This window comes from Beta vulgaris, chromosome 4 (genome assembly GCF_026745355.1).
Source record: "Beta vulgaris subsp. vulgaris cultivar EL10 chromosome 4, EL10.2, whole genome shotgun sequence".
Classification (NCBI taxonomy): domain Eukaryota; kingdom Viridiplantae; phylum Streptophyta; class Magnoliopsida; order Caryophyllales; family Amaranthaceae; genus Beta; species Beta vulgaris.
This window is the reverse complement of record NC_079205.1, coordinates 58,142,682-58,164,668: the sequence shown is the minus strand read 5'-3', so window position 1 is coordinate 58,164,668 and position 21,987 is coordinate 58,142,682. Positions and strand designations below refer to the sequence as shown.

Here is a 21,987-nt window from a genome sequence, read left to right as displayed (position 1 = left end):
TAAGCAACACCTAAGTAATCTTAATCTATGTATAACTTCAAGAATGTTTCCAATAATATGCTTTATATGTTTCTAATTCAGATTTATCCAATCTATAAAAAAGAGCTCATCATAATCTATTTCTCTATGCAATAGATTATATAACTCGAAAGAGACACCCTATACCATTATTACTACATAGCAATACACGTAGGGAGGACATTTAAAATCAAACAGAAGTTGCAAATACAAGTATAATCATTCTACATAGTCTTGTCGAGTTTTTATTTTTGTACTCCCTCCGTTCTTATTTGTTCTTCTTACTTTGAGTTTTTTTTCTCTCAGAATAATTTTAAATAAGAACAACTAAAAACAGAGGGAGTACTAAACTTTTTAAGATATTTATTGTGTGAGTGAGCACAACCATGTGAGGTGGGGGAGATTGCGATCTCATCTCATAGGAAAACCTCATCAGCTTCGATTGATAATTGTTCATTGTTTAATGGTTGACTCATCTAATCTTTTACCTATCTATTTTATCCTTTTTTCATGTACTAACTAGTTATTAGGCCCGGGCTATGCCCCGGGTAAGAAAAAATTTCTTTTATTAATATAATACTTTATGATAATAATACTAAATACAACTTAGCCTAGTGGTTAAAACTTTAGTAAATGTACTTGAGGTCTCGAGATCAAACCTTATACTATGCAATTTAGTCCTCAACACACTCGCATGGTCGCACACATCTCCTAAATATTTGTGCCAAAGAGGATTATAGCAAGTTCATATAGGCAGGAGGATTAGCAAGTAAAAAGTTTTTTTAAACCATTGAACAATATCGTAGTGAAACAACGTTTGATGCGTCAAAAACTCTCTGTAATAATTTTCACGTCATATTTTCTTAAACTTGTAATACTTAACCTTCTAACTTTAACCATCACATGAATAATATATACAAAACTGCACATCACATCTATAAAAACGTAGTCCACTATATTTTTTAGAAGAAATGGCATGTACCATGTAGACATTATGCAAACTCTATGGCAATATTCTAAGGTTAAGCAATAACTTACAATCATCAATTAATGTTGTGATACAATTATACGAAAGTTAATATTGTCACAAGTCACAACCAGTTTGTGGATATCAACTAGTTTAATTGGTTGTTGGTTCTTGTAGGAGTTAAATCGTAGACAACGATTCAATACTGTTTATATTGCCAATTTGCTAGACTCTATACACCAAAAGAGATATCTGGTATTGTTAAAAAGACAAACGAGAAAGAATTAAAAAGGCAAAGGTTTATTAAGTGGCAGACTGGCGGTGCATGCTTGCACTTCTCTAAACCTAGTGCATGTAAATGATAGCTAATAGTACAAGCAAAGCAAACATTCTCCTACTCTCCTATATACAACTATAGTAGATAACTAACATAAGTTATATTATTCCATATATGCTAGCTAAGTAGTATATATGACCTTAATTAAACCTAAACCATATTCCCCAAAAAAAATCTTTCAATAGACTTTGTGGATACATAACTGTCTCTTGTGATCAGAAATAACTAGAGAGAGTAAGTTATGAATGAATCAAGCACTCAAGCAGGTGATATTAATAGCAAATCCAAAGGGATGATGGTAGTACTATACAAAGAATGTCTTAAGAATCATGCTGCTGCCCTTGGTGGCCACTCCACTGACGGCTGTGGCGAGTATATGGCCTCCTCCAGCGACGACACTCTCTTCTGTTCGGCATGTGGCTGCCATCGCAACTTCCACCGTAAAGAAGTGGACATGGGTGGTGCCAGTCATACAAATTTACCAGAATACCTCTTTTGGTGTAATACTAGTATTGTTCCCAAAAATCAAGTACTAGAATGCCAACAAAAAGAGGGTGTCATTCCTGCTGCCACAACCTCGGAGAATGAAGGGGAACAAACAAAGGTAGAAGGGAACATAAATAGTAAGAAGAGGTATAGAACTAGATTCACAAATGATCAAAAAGAGAGAATGTTGGGATTTGCTCAGAAAGCAGGGTGGAAAATTCAGAAGTTGGATGAAGAATCAGTGCAGCAATTTTGCCAAGAAGTTGGGATTAAGAGAAGAGTGCTTAAGATTTGGATGCACAACAACAAACATCTTTTTGCTAAGAAAATCACAAACTCTAGCCTTGATGAATTGCATGATGCTAGTGATTACTCTAATAAATGAGTAATGCTGCTAGGTAGTTCTTCATAATTAGTGTTCTTAATTTCTTTTCAAAACCAGCTAGAATTCTTGTCTCTCTACATTCTTTTATGCTGTGTAATTTACATAAAAGTTGGGTTGTTTAGAATAACAATGACATTCCATTGTTGATTTTGGAATTTGAAATCCGAAATACTTGTTGAGTTGTTTGTTACTTCTTATACTAACTTCAACATGCAGGCTACTTCCCTCCATTGCTTATTATAGGATAACTGAACTTGTGAAAGAGATTCACAAACCCAAATCAAATAATCTCTAATAGATGATGAGTTGCCCCAGCACCAGCTCCTCCTGGCTCCTATCGCCCGTCCACAATGCGCAAACCTACAGGCTACACATAATCACTGCACATGAAGTAAAGTTTCTCATAGACTGCATCTACAGCAACCCACGGAATATGTCGTCAGTGATAGAGGGAACCTCATTCTTACACATAGGGAGAAATATATTGTTCATTCTGGATAATAAATAGGGTGGTAAACATTACAATCTCCAAAAATCTCTATCTTTCTATCCTGTGGACAGCATATCAGCTGGATTTCAGAAGCCACCTTCAGACAGTTCTTAGTTTCAGGCAAAGTGCAATTGACAGCATAAAATCTTCTCAAAAAATGGATTGTGGCTCTGTTTGGCAATTAGCGGATTAAAAGCTTCTCTTTGCTTTAGCATTGGCAACTGACGACCCACCAAAAATCGGAACATGAGCACAAACCACACCTGAAGTGATAAAACTGCTTCTTGTCCTTTACAACAATCTTCCCAGTACAATTTTTGATATATATTTGATTGCCTCATGGTCATGGCAATCTCCATAACCTCTTAAATTCTTCGTAATGACCAGCTTAGTCTCTGCTTCAGTGTTCTTAGATTATCTCAGTGTTCACCTAATTCCTATTTACTCTTCACTTAGATAAATATGCAGAATTTTTCAAGTAGAATTATGTAGAACATTTGACTTCAACCATGATGCTAGAGGATATGATACATTATATTTGATAAAGGATCTTTGACATAAAACTGCAGGCAAAACATACGAGTATAACTAGTACTACTAGAGCAATGATATTACATGCAGTGTACCATGTGATCAGATGTCAAAAAAACTTTTGAAGCAAGACCTTATTTTCTTCAGTGACCTTGAAATTCAATGAATAAGTCAGCAATAAACGAAGTAGTTTGAGCATCAGCTGCAAACCCTTTGCTGGTCATAATGTTGACAAGCTCCAAAGCCTTGCTGAGATCATTACCATGAAAGAATCCCCCTAATAATTGTATTGTAGGTACAGAGGACATCCATCATCTTCCATTTTCTTTACTAGCTCATTAGCATCAGTCAGCAGCCCTTTCTTACAAAATCCTTTAATCATTAGAGTGTAGGTATGCACATCTAGAGGTAATCCCTTAGCTACCAGAAAAGAGAAGATACTTACAGCTTCTTCAAGTCGGCCAACTTCACACAAGCCATCCATAAGGATAGTGTATGTGAAAATACTAGGGAGCACAGCACTGTTCTTCATGTCATTAAACATGTGTATTGCCTCATCAATCAGTGCGTTTTGACATAGACCATGATTCAATGAATCATAAGTGACTACATTTGGTTTTAAGCCCTTAGATTCCATTTCTTTAAAGAGCTCACGTGCAAATTGTACTTGATTGTCCTTGCAGAGGGCATCAATTAGAGTGTTATATGTGACAACGTCAGGATAGAGTCCTTTATGTGGCATTTCTGCCCAGAGTATGGTATCGCCTTCATGAGGAGAACTTTTATAGTGAATTCACACCCTACAAGGAGGACATCCGCAATCTCCATCCAATTAAATTTCCAATTTACACCAGGATATAAGCTATAGGAAGCAAAACCCAAAAAATTGAAATGGAAGTTACAACATCTCCCTCACCCATATGATCCAATAAACAAAAACTGACAATACAGCAAGAAATTAGATGGAGTACGAGGCTACTAGCAGGCCATGTGACTCGGGTGAAACTTCGCAAAGCTTGCAATGAGATATGTTATAGCCAGGCAACAAATTCCTCTGATCTCATCAGACCTTGTTTAGCAAGTGTGTCTGCTACAACGTTTGATTCTCTTCTCTTATGGGTGGTGCTAAAGTGTTGGGCCAACCTGAGAAGTATTCCTGATGAAATTCAGAATGAAGTTGAGATTCCATGTGCCACTGCTTTCATCCAAGCACCATCTTACTGCATTTTTTGAATCGGATTCAACTATAAAATGAGAGCTTTCAAAGCGATTATAACTTAGCGTGATCTTCATGGCCCTATGAATGGCAAAGACCTCTGCCGAATTGATTACCATGGCTCGTATTGGGGATGAAAAAACACACAAAGTTTCCTTGATGATCTCTTAACACGCCCCCGATTGCAGCGTGATGGAAGGAGGGGTGAGATGATGCATCCACGTTCCATTTCATGTAATTGATGGGAGGTGGAAACCATAAAGTCGGCAGAGGTGGGACCATAGGAGACAGGTTGGATTACTTAATATATCTTGAATGGAGTATGGGAAAGGATCTCCCCACCCTTTAATCCACCAAGACATTCTTAGTAGCACCAATTCTTGCAATTGCGGTAGCGAAGAGGACTTGTTTTCAAAGATTCTCAGTTCTTTTCCTTCCAAATTGTCCAAGTGATTATGAAAACACTGGCTGCCCAAAGTTTTTAAAAAAAGGCACCATGGGAAGGAGGAAGCCATTGGGTGTAAGAATCAGACAATGTAGCAGGGAGTGCGGATTTTAGATCCCAAATCATAAGCCACCATGTCCATAATTCACAGGAGAATCGGCATTGGAGTAGAAGATGATCATGATCTTCGACGCATTGATTACAAAGAACACAGAAACTATCCGATTATGGAATGATTCCCAATGAGAACAGTTTTTGCTTGGTGTTAATTTTACCCAGGATAGCGAACCATGTAAAGAATTCAATGCGGTGAGGAACAAGACCGCGCCATAGCCCTTTGACATTCACAACACCACCAGGCCCAATTGATTGTTTTGCTAGTTCCATGTTGAATGATTTAACTAATTCTCCAGATTTGTGTGGAGTCCAAATGAGAGAATCCATTCTTTCCGGAGTGAGGACAACTCGGTTAAGGATGGATATGATAGATTGTTCCTCTTCCTTGTCGCGAGAGCGAAGAAATCTAGTCCAAGATAAACTCCATCTCCAATGGTAACCGTCGCAAAATCCAAAGGATGGTATAGTGGCATTTTGAGATGGTGATAGACGGTAGAGGCGAGGGCATATAATCTTTAGACGAAGCTCGCCACCCAAACATGGTACCAAAATAAGGTATTAGATCCGTTTCCCACTTTCATTCGAGATTTTGACTTTACCAGCATTTTTGCAGTGGGGTGTTGAAGGATTGTGGAGCAAATGGCTTTCCAAGGGCCCCCTTGCCTGGGGATATCGAGATCAGCAAGGGTGAGAGTGGGCCCATAATGATACTTAGATCTGATTACCTGCTGCCATAGTAATTGAGGATCACTAAAAAAGCGCCACATCCATCGAAAAAGTAGGGCCAGATTCTTCCTTTAAAGGTTTCCAATATTGAGTCCATCAAGCAGTTTCAGTTGTTCCAAGATGCTCCAAGATACTAATGATAAAAATTGCCTTTGGATCTTGACAATTTTTACCTCTTTTGGGATGGGGGAATAGGAACATAAAATAGAGAGGGAGGCTTGAAAGAGAAGCCTTAATAAGAGTGATACGACCCCCAATCGATTTAGACCACTCTCTTTGTCACCCCACCACCAAAGTTATTAAAAACTTAAACAGCCAAAGTTATGAAGCACTATCTTCATCACCCCACCACCAAAAACAAACAGCATATCTAAAATTTAATATCCATCTCAATATACGTGTTAAATGTCCAATTCTATGAGCCTAAAAACAGACTTAAATAAAAAGGAAAAGAAGATGAACCTTTGTATAGATGTGTTTGGTCGGACGGAAAAAAATTTAATGATATTTTTTTTTTCATGAAACTATTTTCAGAGGAAAACTCAATTCAAGATTGATTTTCCTTTGATTGACATAACGCAATGCTCTCGCAAGCAGGGAAATGCCAAACTGGTTCTTGTTGTCATACTGGTACTCTGGAAGCCATGCCCTAACATCTTGGCAACATTAATGTTTTCCTACTCAATAGCTAATAGAGTGGGGGAAAAGAGTATTATGGTCAAGCAACTTTTATTCTCTTTCCAAACAAATAAGGGGAAGGAAAGAAACACACGGGTATGCAACACACTAATATGGAGCACTTATTGACACAAAACCCCTCTATAAATGTAAAAATTTAGATAATCCCAACTTAATCAACTAAGTGAAACCTGCAAAGATATCTTTGAGCTAGACGCACAACCAAGTTACTCTTTGTGTACAAGTGCGGGGATTCAGCTTTTCAAAATGGAAGCTGGAAAAGATCTATATACATATACATATTCTAAAAATAAAATTAATCGTTGGTGGCACATAATGACAGCAATCATTGCTACATAATTTGGGATAATCTAATTGTCTCCTCCCTTGAGACAAAGTAATTATTCACCAAACTTATATTAACTATCAGATCACATAAGCAACAAATGAAGGCCCCAGTAGTTCTAGAAAGTTAGTGGTTTGTAAACGAGAAAAGGTTGCACATTTTTACATGCTTATAGATTCAAAAAATCCATTAATTGTACATTTCAAGAGGCGTAGTGTAGGAATCAAAAGCAAACAATCAAAATTAAATCTAAACAGACTTCACTCAGAGAAGAGATAACGATAGGAATGACTAACAAGATTAACTTCTGCATATATTAAGTACTTACTCATTTCTCAAAGAACTTTTGAAGCAAGGCCTTGTTTTCTTCACTAACTCTGGGATCAATGAGTAAGTAAGCAAATAACGATGTAGTCTTAGCGTCAGCTGCAAATCTTTTGCTGGTCATAACGCTGACAAGCTCCAAAGCCTTGCTAAGATCATTACCATGAAGGAATCCCCTAATAATTGTATTGTAGGTGCACTCATCTGGAGGACATCCATCATCTACCATTTTCTTTACTACCTCTTGAGCATCAGTTAGTAGCCCTTTCTTACAAAATCCTTTGATCATTGCAGTGTAGGTATGCACATTTAGAGGTAACCCTTTAGCTACAAGAAAGGAGAAGATATTCACAGCCTCTTCAAGTTGCCCAGCTTCACACAAGCCATCAATTAGAATATTGTACGTGATGATATTAGGGAGCACACAACTATGCTTCACGTGTTTAAACAAGTGTATTGCCTCGTCAATTAGTCCGTCTTGACATAGGCCGTCAATCAATGAAGAATAAGTGACTACATTTGGTTTTAAGCCATGAGATTCCATATCTTTAAAGAGCTCGCGTGCAAAATGTAATTGATTGTCCTTGCAGAGGGCATCAATTAGAATGTTATATGTGACAACATCAGGTGTAAGTCCTTTATGTGGCATTTCCTTGAAAAGATGCACAGCTTTGTCAACCTTTTTAGCCTTTGAATATCCATTGATTAAGCTGTTGAAAGTAACAACATCAGGTCTGCAGTCATGTTTTGCCATCAAATCCATTACCTTTTCTGCCTCTTCCATCTCACCGCGTAAGCAATATCCATCTATTAAAGCATTGTAAGTGATTATATTTGGAACTTGACCATTGTGAATCATATATTCAAAAGTAGTCCTTGCTTCAGCAACCATTCCCTCTTTACAATACATGTCAATCAACATGTTGTATGTCTCCACATTAGCAGCTATATTGCTGTCCAACATCTGAGTCAACATGTCTTCAGCATCTTTCCACTTCCCCACAGTGCACATACCTCGAATTAGAGAATGATAAGTGAATACATCTGGAGAAATGCGCTTGGTTTTCATCTCCTCAAAGAGTTGGACAGCTTGAGGTACAGCCTGGTCTTTGCAGAGACTATCAATGATGGTATTATATATGACAACATTAGGCAAGTAATGGCCATGAGATTCCATAGTCCTAAGCAACTTGAGAGCACCAACATTGTTTCCTCGTTTGCAGAGACCTTTAAACATAGTCCCGTAGGTCAAGATGTTAGGTTGGAAGCCAAGCTTGATGGTCTTATCAAGCAATTGAACAGCTTCATCCAGTCGATCAGAATGAATAAGCCCATTAATTAAGGTATTGAAAGTGACAATATTGGGTTGATGGCCAAACTTAAACAGCTTGGCGAGAACAGAAAACCCGAAATCAACACGACCAGAGCGGCAGTAAACAATTGGCAAGGATGGACAGGGAATAAAGATTGGGTGAGATGCCGGACAGCTGAAGCTGCCTAAAGAGAGAGATAACAGTGGAGAAAGGGGGGTGGGGTTTCATCTTACACATTGCACTTAAAAGCATACAGAAATCCCCAAGAGAAGGAAGAGGACTCAAAGATATCATAGCATCAAAGAGAGAAAGGGGATGATTAATCTTGTGAAACCCTAATTTGCATTCATGTCTCACAGATTTTAGAAACAATTGACGGTCATCAACATGAAAATGAAGATGATGATTTGTTGCACCATTCGTGTAATTTCGACGAGAAAATAGAAACTGAAAATGGAAACTGAAATTGGAAGAAAAGAAAGGAAGAAGAATACCAGAAGAATGAACAAGTGGAATTGCAGCAGTTTTACTCCTCAACAACAACATATCTCTCCAAATCATCTTCATTTAAGTTTTAAACAGAGCAACTATCAGGTGATTCTATAAGAAATAATACTCGCTACTTTTCAAACAAATTCTTCTGGTAATTTTTGGAGTTTTTCCATTAACACACCAACTATCTCCTTCTCCACTTAACACACAGAACAGAAATCGTGAACTGGGATCAAGTAAAAGTAAGTAAGAGTATTCTTTATTTCTTTCTCTCACCAAAGTCCATACCATTGGGTGAAAACCCCAAAATGAAATGGTATTTTCGTATTGAAGATTAAATGATTGAATATCCATAATTTAATTAAGTAACTACATTTATTCAATTTAATCAAGTAACCCCAAAGTTGCTTAATTTAATTAGGTAGGGAGTACCGGAGTAGTATTTTAGCTCGGGAGAGATCTGAGGCCGGTTACATTTATTCAATATATAATACTTCCTCCGTCCCAAAATATAGTTCTCATTTCTCTTTTTTCACGGTAATTTATGCAAGTAGAATCTAAGTGAGATAATAAAAAAAATTTGTTTATTTAAATAAATATTGTATGGGAAAAGATGATTTTAGGAGAAAGAATGGAGAATAATTGGTGAAAGAGCATTAATTGTAATATTTTGGTTGAACAAAAAAGGAAAAAAACCAAATTCAAGAAGCAAAGAAATGATGGGACACGATTTTTCTAGAAAAATTACGGAAAAATGTGGAACTAAATATGGAAATGGAAACTATATTTTGGGACACCCAAAATGGAAATGGGAAATATATTTTGGGACGGAGGGAGTATTATTCCTAACTTTCATAATTAATTTTAGGATTTTTTGACGGAAACCATCTTATAAAATCAAGTTTTTCAAAATAACCATCTTATATGTTTAATTTTAAAAAAATAATTACCTTATATGACCTAAATCTTTGTAAATACCTACCAATTAACAAATTCCGTCAAGAAAATTATCCTCAAAAAGGGTTTAAGAATGATTCAATCACCTCCACCTTTATTCATTAGATTGTTTATAAAGTCCTAACCCTTCTTTAAGATCGATTTGTTGGACGACATCTGTCAATTGTTATATATTTAAAGAAATTGAGGTTATATAAGGTGGTTATTTTTTAAAAAAATGAACTTATAAGGTTGTTATCTTGAAAATTGGGATTTTAAAAGGTGGAAAAAATAAAAAAAAATCCTTCATTTTATTAGCTTTTTGTGATTTTCTGTCTAGTGCAAAATTGAAAAATAAACATTATGGCATGGTAAGTTATTTTGAAAAAAAAAATCTAAGGTGTTGGAGATAAAAATAACAATTTCAATAAAATTGGGATAAGAAAATGTTATCACCTTGATAAAAGTTTTAGTAATCAAAAACATTGTCTATATCCTTATAGCTACATAAAATTATACTCCCTCCGTTTCATTTTAATCTACACACTTACACTTTTCACGCATGTCAATGTAAAACTTTGAAAACATATATCTTTAGTTTTGTATTTGTAAAAATTATAAAAAGTACGTATTAATAAATTACATACAAAGACGAATCTAACAAGATCCCACATGACTATGTTTTTATTTACGTATAAATCACAAACGAGAGTCAAAGTGTAATTTGTGAATAGTGTAAAATGTCAAAGTGTGTAGATTAATATGAAACGGAGGGAGTAAGACTTTATTATGTTTTACTTGAAACATTAAACTTTGAAATTGTAGTGTATTGATAATTAAACTCTCACATTTCATTTCAGAGGTCACTTATTTGAACCTAATAGCTACACATTGTTAATATTTTTGTATTAGAAGCTTAATCATGTGGCACTGTTCCTTTGATTGGAACGCTTTCTAATATACTTGTATAAATTTATAATTTTTCCCATAATTGAAAATTTCAAAAGTGCATATATATCTAATCATAGTTGTTTTCAGTAAAAAGTGTGTCAATGGATACAAATTTTTATTAATCTAAGTGATATGATATATTTTATTCCAATACCATCATGTTGAGTCTTGAACTTCAACCATGAGAATAATTTTTCATACCTAAAAAAAAAAAAAAAACATACTCACAACTCTCATAAGAGAAAAGAGCATCTCCATAACAGAGACAAAAAAAATCTCATAAAAAGATACTAATTTATTCAAAAAACAAGAAAAGAAACTAAAAACTGAAAATAAAAGGGAAAAGAAGCTTACCATGAATGAAAACATCCATAACAGCTCCTAACCGATGAAAAAGGGGTATAGAAGGCAAGGATTTTAGAGAGAAAAAATAGGAGGCAGCGGCTAAGTAATTAACACAATTATAAATGACATATAGACATACTTGCCTAATTCATACAGTCATATATGTTTAACATACAATCATCAAATCAAATTTTGAGACATATTTTACTTGATATATCTAAGTAATTAATTGGGCAGCCCTCGGTGAAGACTGACCGCTTAGAATTGTACTTGATAACAGAAATGCAAAAAAAATCAATGTTCAAGTCAAGTGGATTTTTGACAAAGTGAATTCTTGATTCCATTCCTGATTTAGATTTTCAAATATGACAGTAGTTTTCTTCGAAGAAAGCTTGTCCTCTGTAAGTTTCATCTTGACATATGGGTCGGCAGCTCCAAGAAAATCCTTCGTTTATCGATTCATCGCTTTCACAACCTTGACATGTAAAATCCCAACAGGTTTCTTCCTAGCCCTATCAAAGTTGGAGCACACAGACACAGGTTTATTTATACTAAAGTTATGGATGAGAACTTCACAATCATCTAGTTGTATTAAGATTTAAGATACAGAAAAAAAAAACACTTGTAAAGAGACCAAGTCACTTACTTCCCAGGATCCGCTTCTTAAGTCATAAGTACATGTTTGTTAACCTTTAACTGATTCCTGCATGCAATACATACAGAGGTTAAAATAGAAAGGTAAAAGAAAAACTATCGTGATATTATTATAGGATTATTTGGATAACAAAGGAATAGAAATAAGTAGCATAAGGAGAAGAATCATTCTTTCCAATTTAAGTGACATTGAGCACAAGGACATTGATTTTCTACCTAACAATGCATTGTGAAAATAAAAACGACAATTAAATGTGCTTCCAGTAGCATGAAGTTGTAACTTGTAAGTGGAAACCGATAGAGAGTAGAGACACCAAAGTTCTAGAAGTTCATTGAATTGGCATTATGCCATTTCAATGGTACAATGTCTCTGGAATTACGGAAGCACTGAATCTTAATTAGAATCAGGAGGGGAAGAAATAAGGTCTTGAATCACTACCATAAGTCTAGGCCAACAAAGAACGTGTTCTTATGCTCAAATTACAATATAACTAGTTTTGTCTGGTTTGCATACTAACACCCAACAAAGCACGTCTTCTTATGCTCAAACTGCCCTTTCTTCAAGGACATACCAGTCATGCTAAGTCTATAATGTTTGATTAGCCTGGTAGAACAGTGCGCATTTGATCATTTCCCAAACTCGCAAGCGATTAAAGGAGAAAACAATTACTTAATCCATAGCAGAATGAGATGGATAAAGGTAGGTGTAAAAAAAAGAGGCTGAAAGGTCAATAACAAACCTGAACAAATCTATACAGACCTGGAATCAACATCGCATCTGCGCCTAACAATCTTAATCCAAAGCCGATATGTGGCTGCAGGGGCCGAAGTTCACATGTTATTTGTAAGCTAACACAAAGAAACAACTATCGCAAATGGATATATAGTGTAGAATCCTGCTCAAGAATTAGCCTAGGGCAATCACCAATGATTTGACCTTGGAATATTTTTTTTCAGGAAGGCAATTTCCTTCACCTCATTAGAGCAGATATTGTAATTCACAAGTATCTAGAAGTATATTTTCCCTTGTCACAGGCCTATGAGCCTTCCCAGTAAAAATGTTCTGGGTTGAGGTGTAAAAAACTCAAAATCATTGATCACCTACCAAAATTATTGATTCCGCATCAAGATAACCCCCTCCCTACCAAAATAGAAAGAAGAAAGATACATCTAGATGTTCACAACAGGTCATTGTGAATTAAAAACAATGAATTTACACAAAACCCATTAAAGATAAACAATATCAACATCAATCCAAAAGTAGCAAATGACAACAGAAAGATTGTAGCAAGTAATAGAAGTAATAGAATTAAAACAAAAAAAAAAAACACATGTAATATTTTTTGAGGCCATGATTTATATAGATGAGGGAGATTATGATGTAAAATCACCATTGTATTGGATGAAAACCCATTTTTGTGTTGCCACTGCGCCCACTGGTGCTCTCTTCCTCTTGGCTGCTTCTCTCTTCCTCTTCCAATACTACCTTGCTCTATGTCTGCCTAAAAAGACAGAAATTCAAGAAAGATAAATAGAGAACTTCTTCTATTTCTATGATATAATTCATCTCTTAAAAAAAAATACATATGTAGAACTCACAAAGTATGTAGAGAAAGATATGTGTACCACAACAACCTTACACTTCCAGCCACTTCCTACTACATCTAACTCTTGTGCCTCATTAGTATAAGAGCATGTTAACAAGGTGTTCACATAGCAACTCTAAAGACACAAGAGGGAACCACAAAGCATAAAATAAAAATAAAAAGTTAAACCCATAGAAAGGATTCTACCTTTTCCTACAAACTCCCCTAAACAACCGTTTATCAAACTATCTAAATGTCCAGGAAGCTTATATTATTCTAATTTGTCATGGAATAACCTCCAAGTTGCAAGTTCTCCTAAATCTCAAGCAAAATGAATGATGCTCAATGTTAAAATCATTTCAAATTCATACTTCATTTCCTTTTTCTAAACTATTAGTCAACAACATCACACACACACACACATTATATATATATATATATATGTACATATATATATATACATATATCTAAAAGAAAATAAAACTATTAGCAAAGAAATTTGGGATTTTCAAGACTGAATTGAATTTAAACAACTACAAAGAAAAAAAAAACCTGTGAAGATTTCTATAGCTCCAAAAGAGCAGGATAACAAGCGAGCAGTACCACCTGTTTTCTTATTACCAATATACCGTGGCGATTGACGGGGGACAGGTGCACCACCTACTACATGCGTACAACAAAAATGGTTTTAAGAATTTGAGTAAATGAGAGGGAAGTATATAAACAGAAAAGAACGACAGCACAAAAAGGAAAATTAGACAGAGCACTAGATGATAAAGCGAGTGGTACTTGGTAGAGGGATAAAATTACTACACTCCTGATGAATTACAATTACGTGATCAACAGGACAAGTATCAAAGAAGACTAACAACCATTTAGAGAACACCTTTTGAGAGACAACCATCATAAGTTATTCTCAATTCTCAGCCTCAAGTTTTCATTTACCAAGCTAAGTGCATACAGTGGAAAAGATTTTGTATATTAGGGTAAACACAGAAACTTATCGATTTACATTGGTCAGGAGTGCTCATTGACTTATTCTCTATTATCTCAATCCACTTCACACCACAATTAAATTGGAAGTTGAATATTTGAATTGGAGATAAAATCTAGAGCACAAAATAACCATTAAAATTAATTTCACATCATACATTAAACAACTTAAGCAACTATGGCAATAAGCACAATATAAGCAACCTGAGCAAACGTGATACCAGAATGAAAAGTTAAATTCAAACAACCTGAAACGGGAAAGCACAATTCAAGCAAGAATTTCACAAGGAAAGAGGAACCACTAATGTAAATAGAGAATAATGATTGATAATTAGATTCACCAAATAGCCCATCCCTATACACTTCTATTGACAAATAACCAATTGCTTTTCTTCTGCAGATCCAAAATGCTACCATTGCATCTCCTTGTTGGCTCTCATCTGGTGCTAACAAGTTGATTAAACGAATTCTTGATCCTAATCCACTTAATGTAAGTTTTGTTTAATATATGGTTCTTGTGCTTCCTTTGCTTTTCATCCCCATCATATTGTCATTCTTGGTTCTTTTTTATGAGAACAGTACCTATTTTATAGAGAGTCACAATAGTAGAAGTCTTGCAAGATGAATGGTTCAAAAAGGATTATTATCCACCAAGTTTTGCTGAGGAAGGGGATGTGAATCTAGATGTCATGGATGCTGCTTTAAACAGCTCAGAGGTGAGATATTGTTCTGGGTTTTAATAAAGAAATTCACTGTCACTTTTCTTCACCTTATAGAAAAGTTTCAAAGTAAATGAAGTTCATATAGGATCCAATAAGTTAAAATAGGTTCTAGATATAATCAATTAGCTAAAGTCAGGTTAAGAGAATGCAGAGTTATCTAATAGGAAACCGCTATTCCTGGTTTCAGACATCATGACATAGTAAGAATGACTATTGTTCCTAGGTAGAGCAACTATATATCATAACCATTATGTTAGGGAAAGATGTACAATAAGCATCAAGCAGACTAATATTTTCTTTTGAGATTGACAGCCTAAAGTACCAAAGTGACATTATTATTGTCCGGAGGCAGTTTTATTGTATTTTGAGTAGTTTTCTTATTTGTATTCATCAGGAAACTCTTGTTACCGAACAATAGGAGAAGCCTGCCACAATGAATGCCTTTGAGCTTATTTCTGGATCACAAGGTTTAATTCTTGATAGCCTTTTTCAAATAGAAGCTGTATGTTTTTCTTCCTAATCTGCAGAGTTTTGTCTTCTAATCCTACTGAATATGAAGCTAGATTTCTGTTGGAAATGTGGAAATACTAGATAATATAAGAGTTTCAAGTGCATCTTTGATCTCTCACATGCCTATACAGCGAGATTGCATAAAATACAATCACAAACCATTTACCGAGAATTTCATCTATCATATAAATTGCTCGTATCTGAAAGTTCAGAACAACAAGTCTCATCCTAGGACTCAAAAAACACTTCGATGTATGGGATAAGAAAGGGGCCTCTTCCATGACATAACACTCCAATTTTCATATTGTAACAGAAACATCCACATTCGCAAAAAAGGATTCTAGGTACCTACTAATGGAGGATAGATAAACATGATAGCATTTAGTTCCTTTGTGTAGACAATTAGCTGCAGCAAACCATTGAATATAAATTTCCATCAAATACTTTGGTGTTTCTGATTAATGTTGTTTTGGCTTCTAAACAAACTATATCAAGGTTTTAATGTCCTCCTTTATACGCTAAACGACTAATAGATCATCAAATTCCCACAAATGGAATGAAAAGGGGGTGGCATGTAAATCACGCCACAACTTAGCAAAACCCCAACTACAATCAAGAACGATAGCCATTGTACAAATTCTTAACAAAACAACCAGCCAATGAATACGCCTAAAATTCCTCTCAAGAATACAAGTAAAGAAACAAAATCAATAGAGCAGATTTTGTCAGATAAAAGTAACTACATACAAATGCAGATAACACAGAAGCGTTTGCACACCGGTCAACATGCAAAACCATGTCTGCTGATTATATATGAGTGGGCGCTTTTGAAAGCACAGATTAACCAAACAAGTTCAAGCAGAATAAAAGCGGAAATTTACCCTCAACTTTCTTCACATCATAAAAATCTGAAAGACTTCACACAAAACGACCTACAGAACAATCGAGCCAAAGTGAGTTGAACTACAAAAGACAGAGTAAGATACACAAAGGCATTGCCAGCTAGAACCAATCTGAAAAAAGAGTAATTGCCAATATAAGAGGGATCATAGGTCCGTGCAGGCATGCACTTGAACATTCTTGTATCACAAACATATTATAGGTCACTAAAATAAAATATAAATTGAACAATTATTAGACATAACAATCTTTTAGTACTAAACAATAGAGAATCACCACAAATTAAATTTCATAAATAAATGAAGGTTTCAAGAACTGAAAATTTGATAGGAGAATAGAAGATCCAAAAACATAATATCAAACCCAAATTCAACGCAAAATATTCAAATCAAGAAAAATAAGTTTATGGTGTTGATCAATTCAAGTTTAATAAAAGTTATATCAGTATACCCGGCTCAATAAAAAAAAAATCATAGCATAGAGAAGTAGAGGACTACTGTTTTCATTTTCACATATGTCGATCTTATCTTATCCCAATCCACGAACCAGACTATCCTACGGCACACCATTACAAAATAATCAAACACCTTGCCTCCTTGTTATGACGCGCAGATTGAAGAAAAGCAATCAAGAATATAGCATATAATCTGAGATTATTCTCGTACATAAATTTGGAACCTGGTGTAGAAAAAAATGCAGTTATATACTCTACCAAGGTACATCAACACTCACTAGCTATAAAAGTTGGATTTGACTCCTAGTACAAAAGCTTCACAATCATGTGTGCTCGTAAAATTGAAACCATTTCACTTTTACATGCCTATAAATTTAGGAAGTATATAAATTGTGCATTTCAAGAGAGGCAAGCATAGGGAAGGAATTCAAGGCATCAAGATGAAGATCTCTGCCTTCATAAACAGACTTCACTCAGTAAAATGATAATGATAGATGATAGGTAAGACTAAATATATTAACTTCTGCATCTACAAAGTACTTACTCATAATTCGAAGAATTTTTGAAGCAAGGTCTTGTTTTCTTCGCTAATTCTAGGATCATTGAGTAAGTAAAAGAAAAACGAAGTAGTCTGAGTGTCAGCTGCAAAACCTTTGCTGGTCATAATGCTGACAAGCTCCAACGCCTTCTTCACATCATGACCATGAAGGAATCCCCTGATAATTGTATTGTAGGTGCACCCATCTGGAGGACATCCATCATCTTCCATTTTCTTTACTAGCTCGTTAGCATCAGTTAGTAGCCCTTTCTTACAAAATCCTTTGATCATTACATTGTACGTATGCACATTTAAGGGTAACTCCTTAGCTACAAGAAAGGAGAAGATATTCACAGCCTCTTCAAGTCGGCCAGCTTCACACAAGCCATCAATAAAGATAGTGTACGTGAAAGTATCGGGTAGCACACCACTGCTCTTCATGTGATTAAACATGTGTAATGCCTCGTCAATCAGTGCATTTTGACATAGACCATGAATCAACGAATTATAAGTGACTACATCTGGTTTTAAGCCATGAGATTCCATATCTTTAAAGAGCTTGCGTGCAAAATGTACTTGATTGTCCTTGCACAGAGCATCAATTAGGGTGCAATAGGAGATAACGTCTGGGGTTAGTCCTTTATGTGGCATTTCTTGGAAAAGATGCAGAGCTTTGTCAGCCTTTTTAGCCTTTGAATATCCATTCATTAAGCTGTTAAGAGTAACCACATCAGGTTTGCAGTCATGTTTTACCATCAAATCCATTACCTTTTCAGCCTCTTCCATCTCACCACATAAGCAATATCCATCTATTAAAGCACTGTAAGTGATGATATTTGGAACCTCACCAGTGTCAATCATGGAATCAAATATAGCCCTTGCTTCAGCAACCATCCCTTCCTTACAATACATGTCAATCAACATGTTGTAGATCTCCACATCAGCCGCTATGTTGTTGTCCAACATCTGAGTCAACATATCTTGAGCATCTTTCCACTTCCCCACAGTGCACATACCACGAATTAACGTATTATAAGTGAATACATTTGGAGAAATGCGCTTGGTTTTCATCTCCTCAAAGAGTTGGACAGCTTGAGGTACAGCCTGGTCTTTGCAGAGACTGTCAATGATGGTAGTATATATGACAACATCAGGCAGGTAATGGCCATGGGATTCCATAGTGCGAAGCAACTTAAGAGCACCAACATTGTTTCCTCGTTTGCAGAGACCTTTAAACATAGTCCCGTAGGTGAAGATGTCAGGTCGGAAGCCAAGCTTGATGGTCTTATCGAGCAATTGAACAGCTTCGTCCAGTAGATCAGAATAAAGAAGCCCATTAATTAAGGTATTGAAAGTGACAATATCAGGTTGATGTCCCATCTTAAACAGCTTGGCGAGAACAGAAAACCCGAAATCAACACGACCAGAGCGGCAGTAACAATTGGCACAGATGTTGAGGGAATAAAGATCAGGTGAGATGCCGGACAGCTGAAGCTGCCTAAAGAGAGAAATAACAGTGGAGAAAGGGGGTTGGGGTTTAATTTTACACATTGCACTTAAAAGCTGATTGAAATCAATTATACAAGGAAGAGGACTCAAAGATATCATAGCATCAAACATAGAAAGGGGACGACTAATGTTGCAAAACCCTAATTTGCATTCCTGTCTCACAGATTCTAGGAACAATTGACGGTCATCAACTTCAGAATACTCTTTTGCGCAATAACTATAATAATCTCGAAATCGAAAGTATAGAAATTGAAAACGAGACAAAGGAAAAAGGAATGGAGGAGAGAGATGAAGAAGATTACCGCGACCATTGAAGTAAGCAGATGACGAATTTTGAGTAACAATGTTGGTGATTGAAGCAACTTTACTCCTCATTTTTTTTCTAAAATCACTGATTGTATAAGATATATAGAAAGTCGAATTGCGAAGTTTTTGGAGATTGTTTTATGGAAACTTTAGAAATTTCACAAGCCAAATCACACGATAATTTTCGTTTGCATAATTTTACTTTGGAAGTTTGGATAAACGAGTTTTCAAATTAGTTTCTTTTTTACTACTCAAGCAGAATACAAGCTGTATTCTCTGTTTATTTTTGATGAGGTAGCAAAATCTCTTTTTTATATTCATCACTTTTGCAAAAGTTGCACCATTTTTTTTCCAATCGCTATTTATCATTCGTATTTTTATTAAAAATCGTATGTATTTACTAAAACAGTTCGTTTCTTTGGTGGAGGAAACGAAAAAAAAATTGGTGGAGGAAACCAAGCAAATTTTTCCGACATGTTACGTACTAACAACGGGAGTGGTGGGCCTGGTGGCTTCTTCGGCGAAAAATAACAAAAACTCATGCTTTTTTCGGCGTATTGTGATGGTGGCGGTGGGGTGGGTCTCACGATGAGTGTTGATGTTGCCTCTGTCGTGGTGGTTGATGCGGTGGTGGTGATGGTCGCTGATGTAGTGGTGGTTTCGTTGGTGGTGTTTGCTACGGTGGTCGGGGTGGTGGTTGGGGTGAGGTGAGAGAAAGTGAGAATGAGAGTGAGAGCAGGAGAGTGAGCGAGTATACATAGGGGTGGTTTAGGGAAATCTTGAAAGAGAATACGGGCGATTTTTAGTAAATACGGGATAAATAGTAATGCTCGAGTCATGTGGGATGTTGTTAGATTTGTGTCGATGTAAATTTTTTTTTAAATAAACTTTTTATAATTTTTACTTATCGATAATTAAAGATATTAATGATTGAAATCATACATCGACATGCGTGAAAATAGAAATGGTACAACTATTTCTAAACGGATGAAGTATTATTTAAGAAAGTAGCATAAAAGCATCTATGTCATTAGAAAAAAAAAATATTCACTCCCTCTCTCTACAACTTTTTCTCTAATTAGCAAAATTCTAAAAAATACCGCCGCTCATCACCAAATTTACAAAATCATCCCCACTCATAACATAAAATTAGGTTCATCAGTTTTTACTTCAAAATCAATTTTTTTTTAAAAGTCAAAATGTGGCAAAATAGATATGTCTTTTTAGATCTCAAAAAGTTATAACCATTCGTATTTTTAAGTTTTTGTGATTTTTTTTTTTGAATATAGTCATTTTAGTATGGCAAATACATTTTGTTACAAATTTTTCCACCACTTGGTGGGTGCACTTTTCTCATTACATATACTTTTTGTTTACCATGTGACCAATTCCTTTAGTTTGCTATGATCAAATATATTTTGCAACATGTTCATGATGGGTATGAATTTTGTTTTTACCCCATTAACGAATTTTTATGTCATGGTGGTGGATGCTCTAATTTTTTTATTTAAATGATTAGAGCATTTGCCGCACTTTTGTACCTTGCATTGGTTATCCATCCTCTAAAGCGAAGTGTAAAAATGGAGATAGTATATATTTCTTGTGGCATAGGGTATAAAAAATTAGCAATAGAACAAATCCCAAACCATGAAACGCGGTTTATAATTTGAACAGGCATCAAAGTCAATTTTACGGTCGAACATCTCTAGCTTCTCACCCAACCAAACAAGTAGTCACCTTAATTCAAACACCAAAAATAGATCATCAAATATCAAGAAATACCATACAACGACAGCGGAGAAAATCTCAACTTTGAGTGAAAGATACGGACGAAGGTTCAAATTAAGGATAGACATGGATCCAGGACTTTGACCCAGACCCGGTTGGACCTGACCATTTGTTTAAGGGGTAAGGTTATAAATTTTGAGACTTATTGAGTATGGATCGTATTTGGGTATGAGTTTGGTAGATTAAGATCGATCCAAACTCGACCCAGAAATCCATTTTCTTTTACATATTATATATATAGCCCTTGTGAATAAAATATTCTTGATATTTGAGGATTAATTGAAGAAAATTAAATGTTGATCTTAAAGCTCTGACTTTGGAGCTTGTTCATTAACTCGCACAAGTCTCACTGAACTAATAGCCCATCATGCGGGGCCCCGACGGGCAGGCCCAAACTTGAGGGTAGTTTAAAAGTGCGGCCGCCTAGGGCCCAGAGCAAGAAGGGGTCCAAAATTTAAAAATAAAAACATTTGAAGAACAAAAAAATTATTAACTGCAATCAGACAATTAATTCACCCTCTTCTGTTTTCAATGACTTTCCATATTGTGCTTCCAAGTATTCAATGACTCTTTACCTTCTCCACTAATTTACTTTCCGTATTTCCAACAAGAAATCAATGTTAAGGGGGGAAAATCATACAGACAATTTTTTTTTCCAATATAATATAAGCGGTTTTTTCACCATGTACCCTTGAGGTTTCTTAATATTCACCTGTTACCCTCACGTTTTCCGAAATTCACCAAGTACCCATATGGTGAAAAATCATTAGACGTAGTGACCTTACCATCATCTTATGGTTAAATACAACCCTAAACAAACTTAATTAACCCTAACTTCTAATCCTACACTAACCCCTAACCCTTCCACCACCCCTCCCCCACCCTCCTACAAGCAGCCCCCACCTCCACCCCTCGCGCAACGCC

At 35.6% G+C, this 21,987-nt stretch overlaps 3 protein-coding genes, 1 long non-coding RNA gene and 1 pseudogene across 20 annotated transcripts; 2 read left to right on the top strand and 3 right to left on the bottom strand.

Annotated features, from left to right (window-relative positions):
* Positions 1–1,325: 1,325 nt before the first annotated feature.
* Positions 1,326–2,654, top strand: LOC104890482 (zinc-finger homeodomain protein 1). Its single transcript, XM_010675991.3, has one exon. The coding sequence runs from the start codon at positions 1,564–1,566 to the stop codon at positions 2,191–2,193; it is 630 nt and encodes a 209-aa protein (XP_010674293.2). The 5' UTR covers positions 1,326–1,563; the 3' UTR covers positions 2,194–2,654.
* Positions 2,655–3,491: 837 nt separating this feature from the next.
* On the bottom strand, positions 3,492–3,956 carry LOC104890701 (pentatricopeptide repeat-containing protein At3g22470, mitochondrial). The gene has a single exon (XM_010676279.2). The coding sequence runs from the start codon at positions 3,954–3,956 to the stop codon at positions 3,492–3,494; it is 465 nt and encodes a 154-aa protein (XP_010674581.2).
* A 2,955-nt stretch (positions 3,957–6,911) lies between these two features.
* On the bottom strand, positions 6,912–9,175 carry LOC130591303 (putative pentatricopeptide repeat-containing protein At1g12700, mitochondrial; annotated as a pseudogene).
* Positions 9,176–11,203: 2,028 nt separating this feature from the next.
* LOC104890486 (putative pentatricopeptide repeat-containing protein At1g12700, mitochondrial) lies at positions 11,204–19,571 on the bottom strand. Of its 17 annotated transcripts, none has more exons than XM_057394434.1 (7): positions 17,467–19,569; positions 16,450–16,500; positions 13,896–14,006; positions 13,149–13,259; positions 12,498–12,572; positions 11,750–11,806; positions 11,204–11,615 (listed from the first exon to the last, which is right to left on the bottom strand). In XM_057394434.1, exon 1 carries the CDS (start codon positions 19,342–19,344, stop codon positions 17,467–17,469), a length of 1,878 nt encoding a protein of 625 aa, XP_057250417.1. In that variant the 5' UTR covers positions 19,345–19,569; the 3' UTR covers positions 11,204–11,615; positions 11,750–11,806; positions 12,498–12,572; positions 13,149–13,259; positions 13,896–14,006; positions 16,450–16,500. The 17 variants fall into 17 exon arrangements, 13 of the variants coding, with proteins under 13 accessions (XP_057250417.1, XP_057250423.1, XP_057250415.1 ...); XM_057394440.1 differs by having other exon boundaries at positions 12,518–12,572; XR_007273626.2 differs by lacking the exon at positions 12,498–12,572 and having other exon boundaries at positions 13,896–14,003; positions 16,450–16,581; positions 19,272–19,571.
* Positions 14,352–15,617, top strand: LOC130591302 (uncharacterized). The gene is made up of 2 exons (XR_008969128.1): positions 14,352–14,826; positions 15,453–15,617. It is a non-coding gene; the product is annotated as an uncharacterized LOC130591302 (long non-coding RNA).
* Positions 19,572–21,987: the final 2,416 nt, after the last annotated feature.

Excerpts from the sequence above, each read along its gene's own strand:
- LOC104890482 (XM_010675991.3), top strand. The coding sequence starts at position 1,564 with ATGAATGAATCAAGCACTCAAGCAGGTGATATTAATAGCAAATCCAAA.
- LOC104890701 (XM_010676279.2), bottom strand. The coding sequence starts at position 3,956 with ATGCCACATAAAGGACTCTATCCTGACGTTGTCACATATAACACTCTA.
- LOC104890486 (XM_057394434.1), bottom strand. The coding sequence starts at position 19,344 with ATGAGGAGTAAAGTTGCTTCAATCACCAACATTGTTACTCAAAATTCG.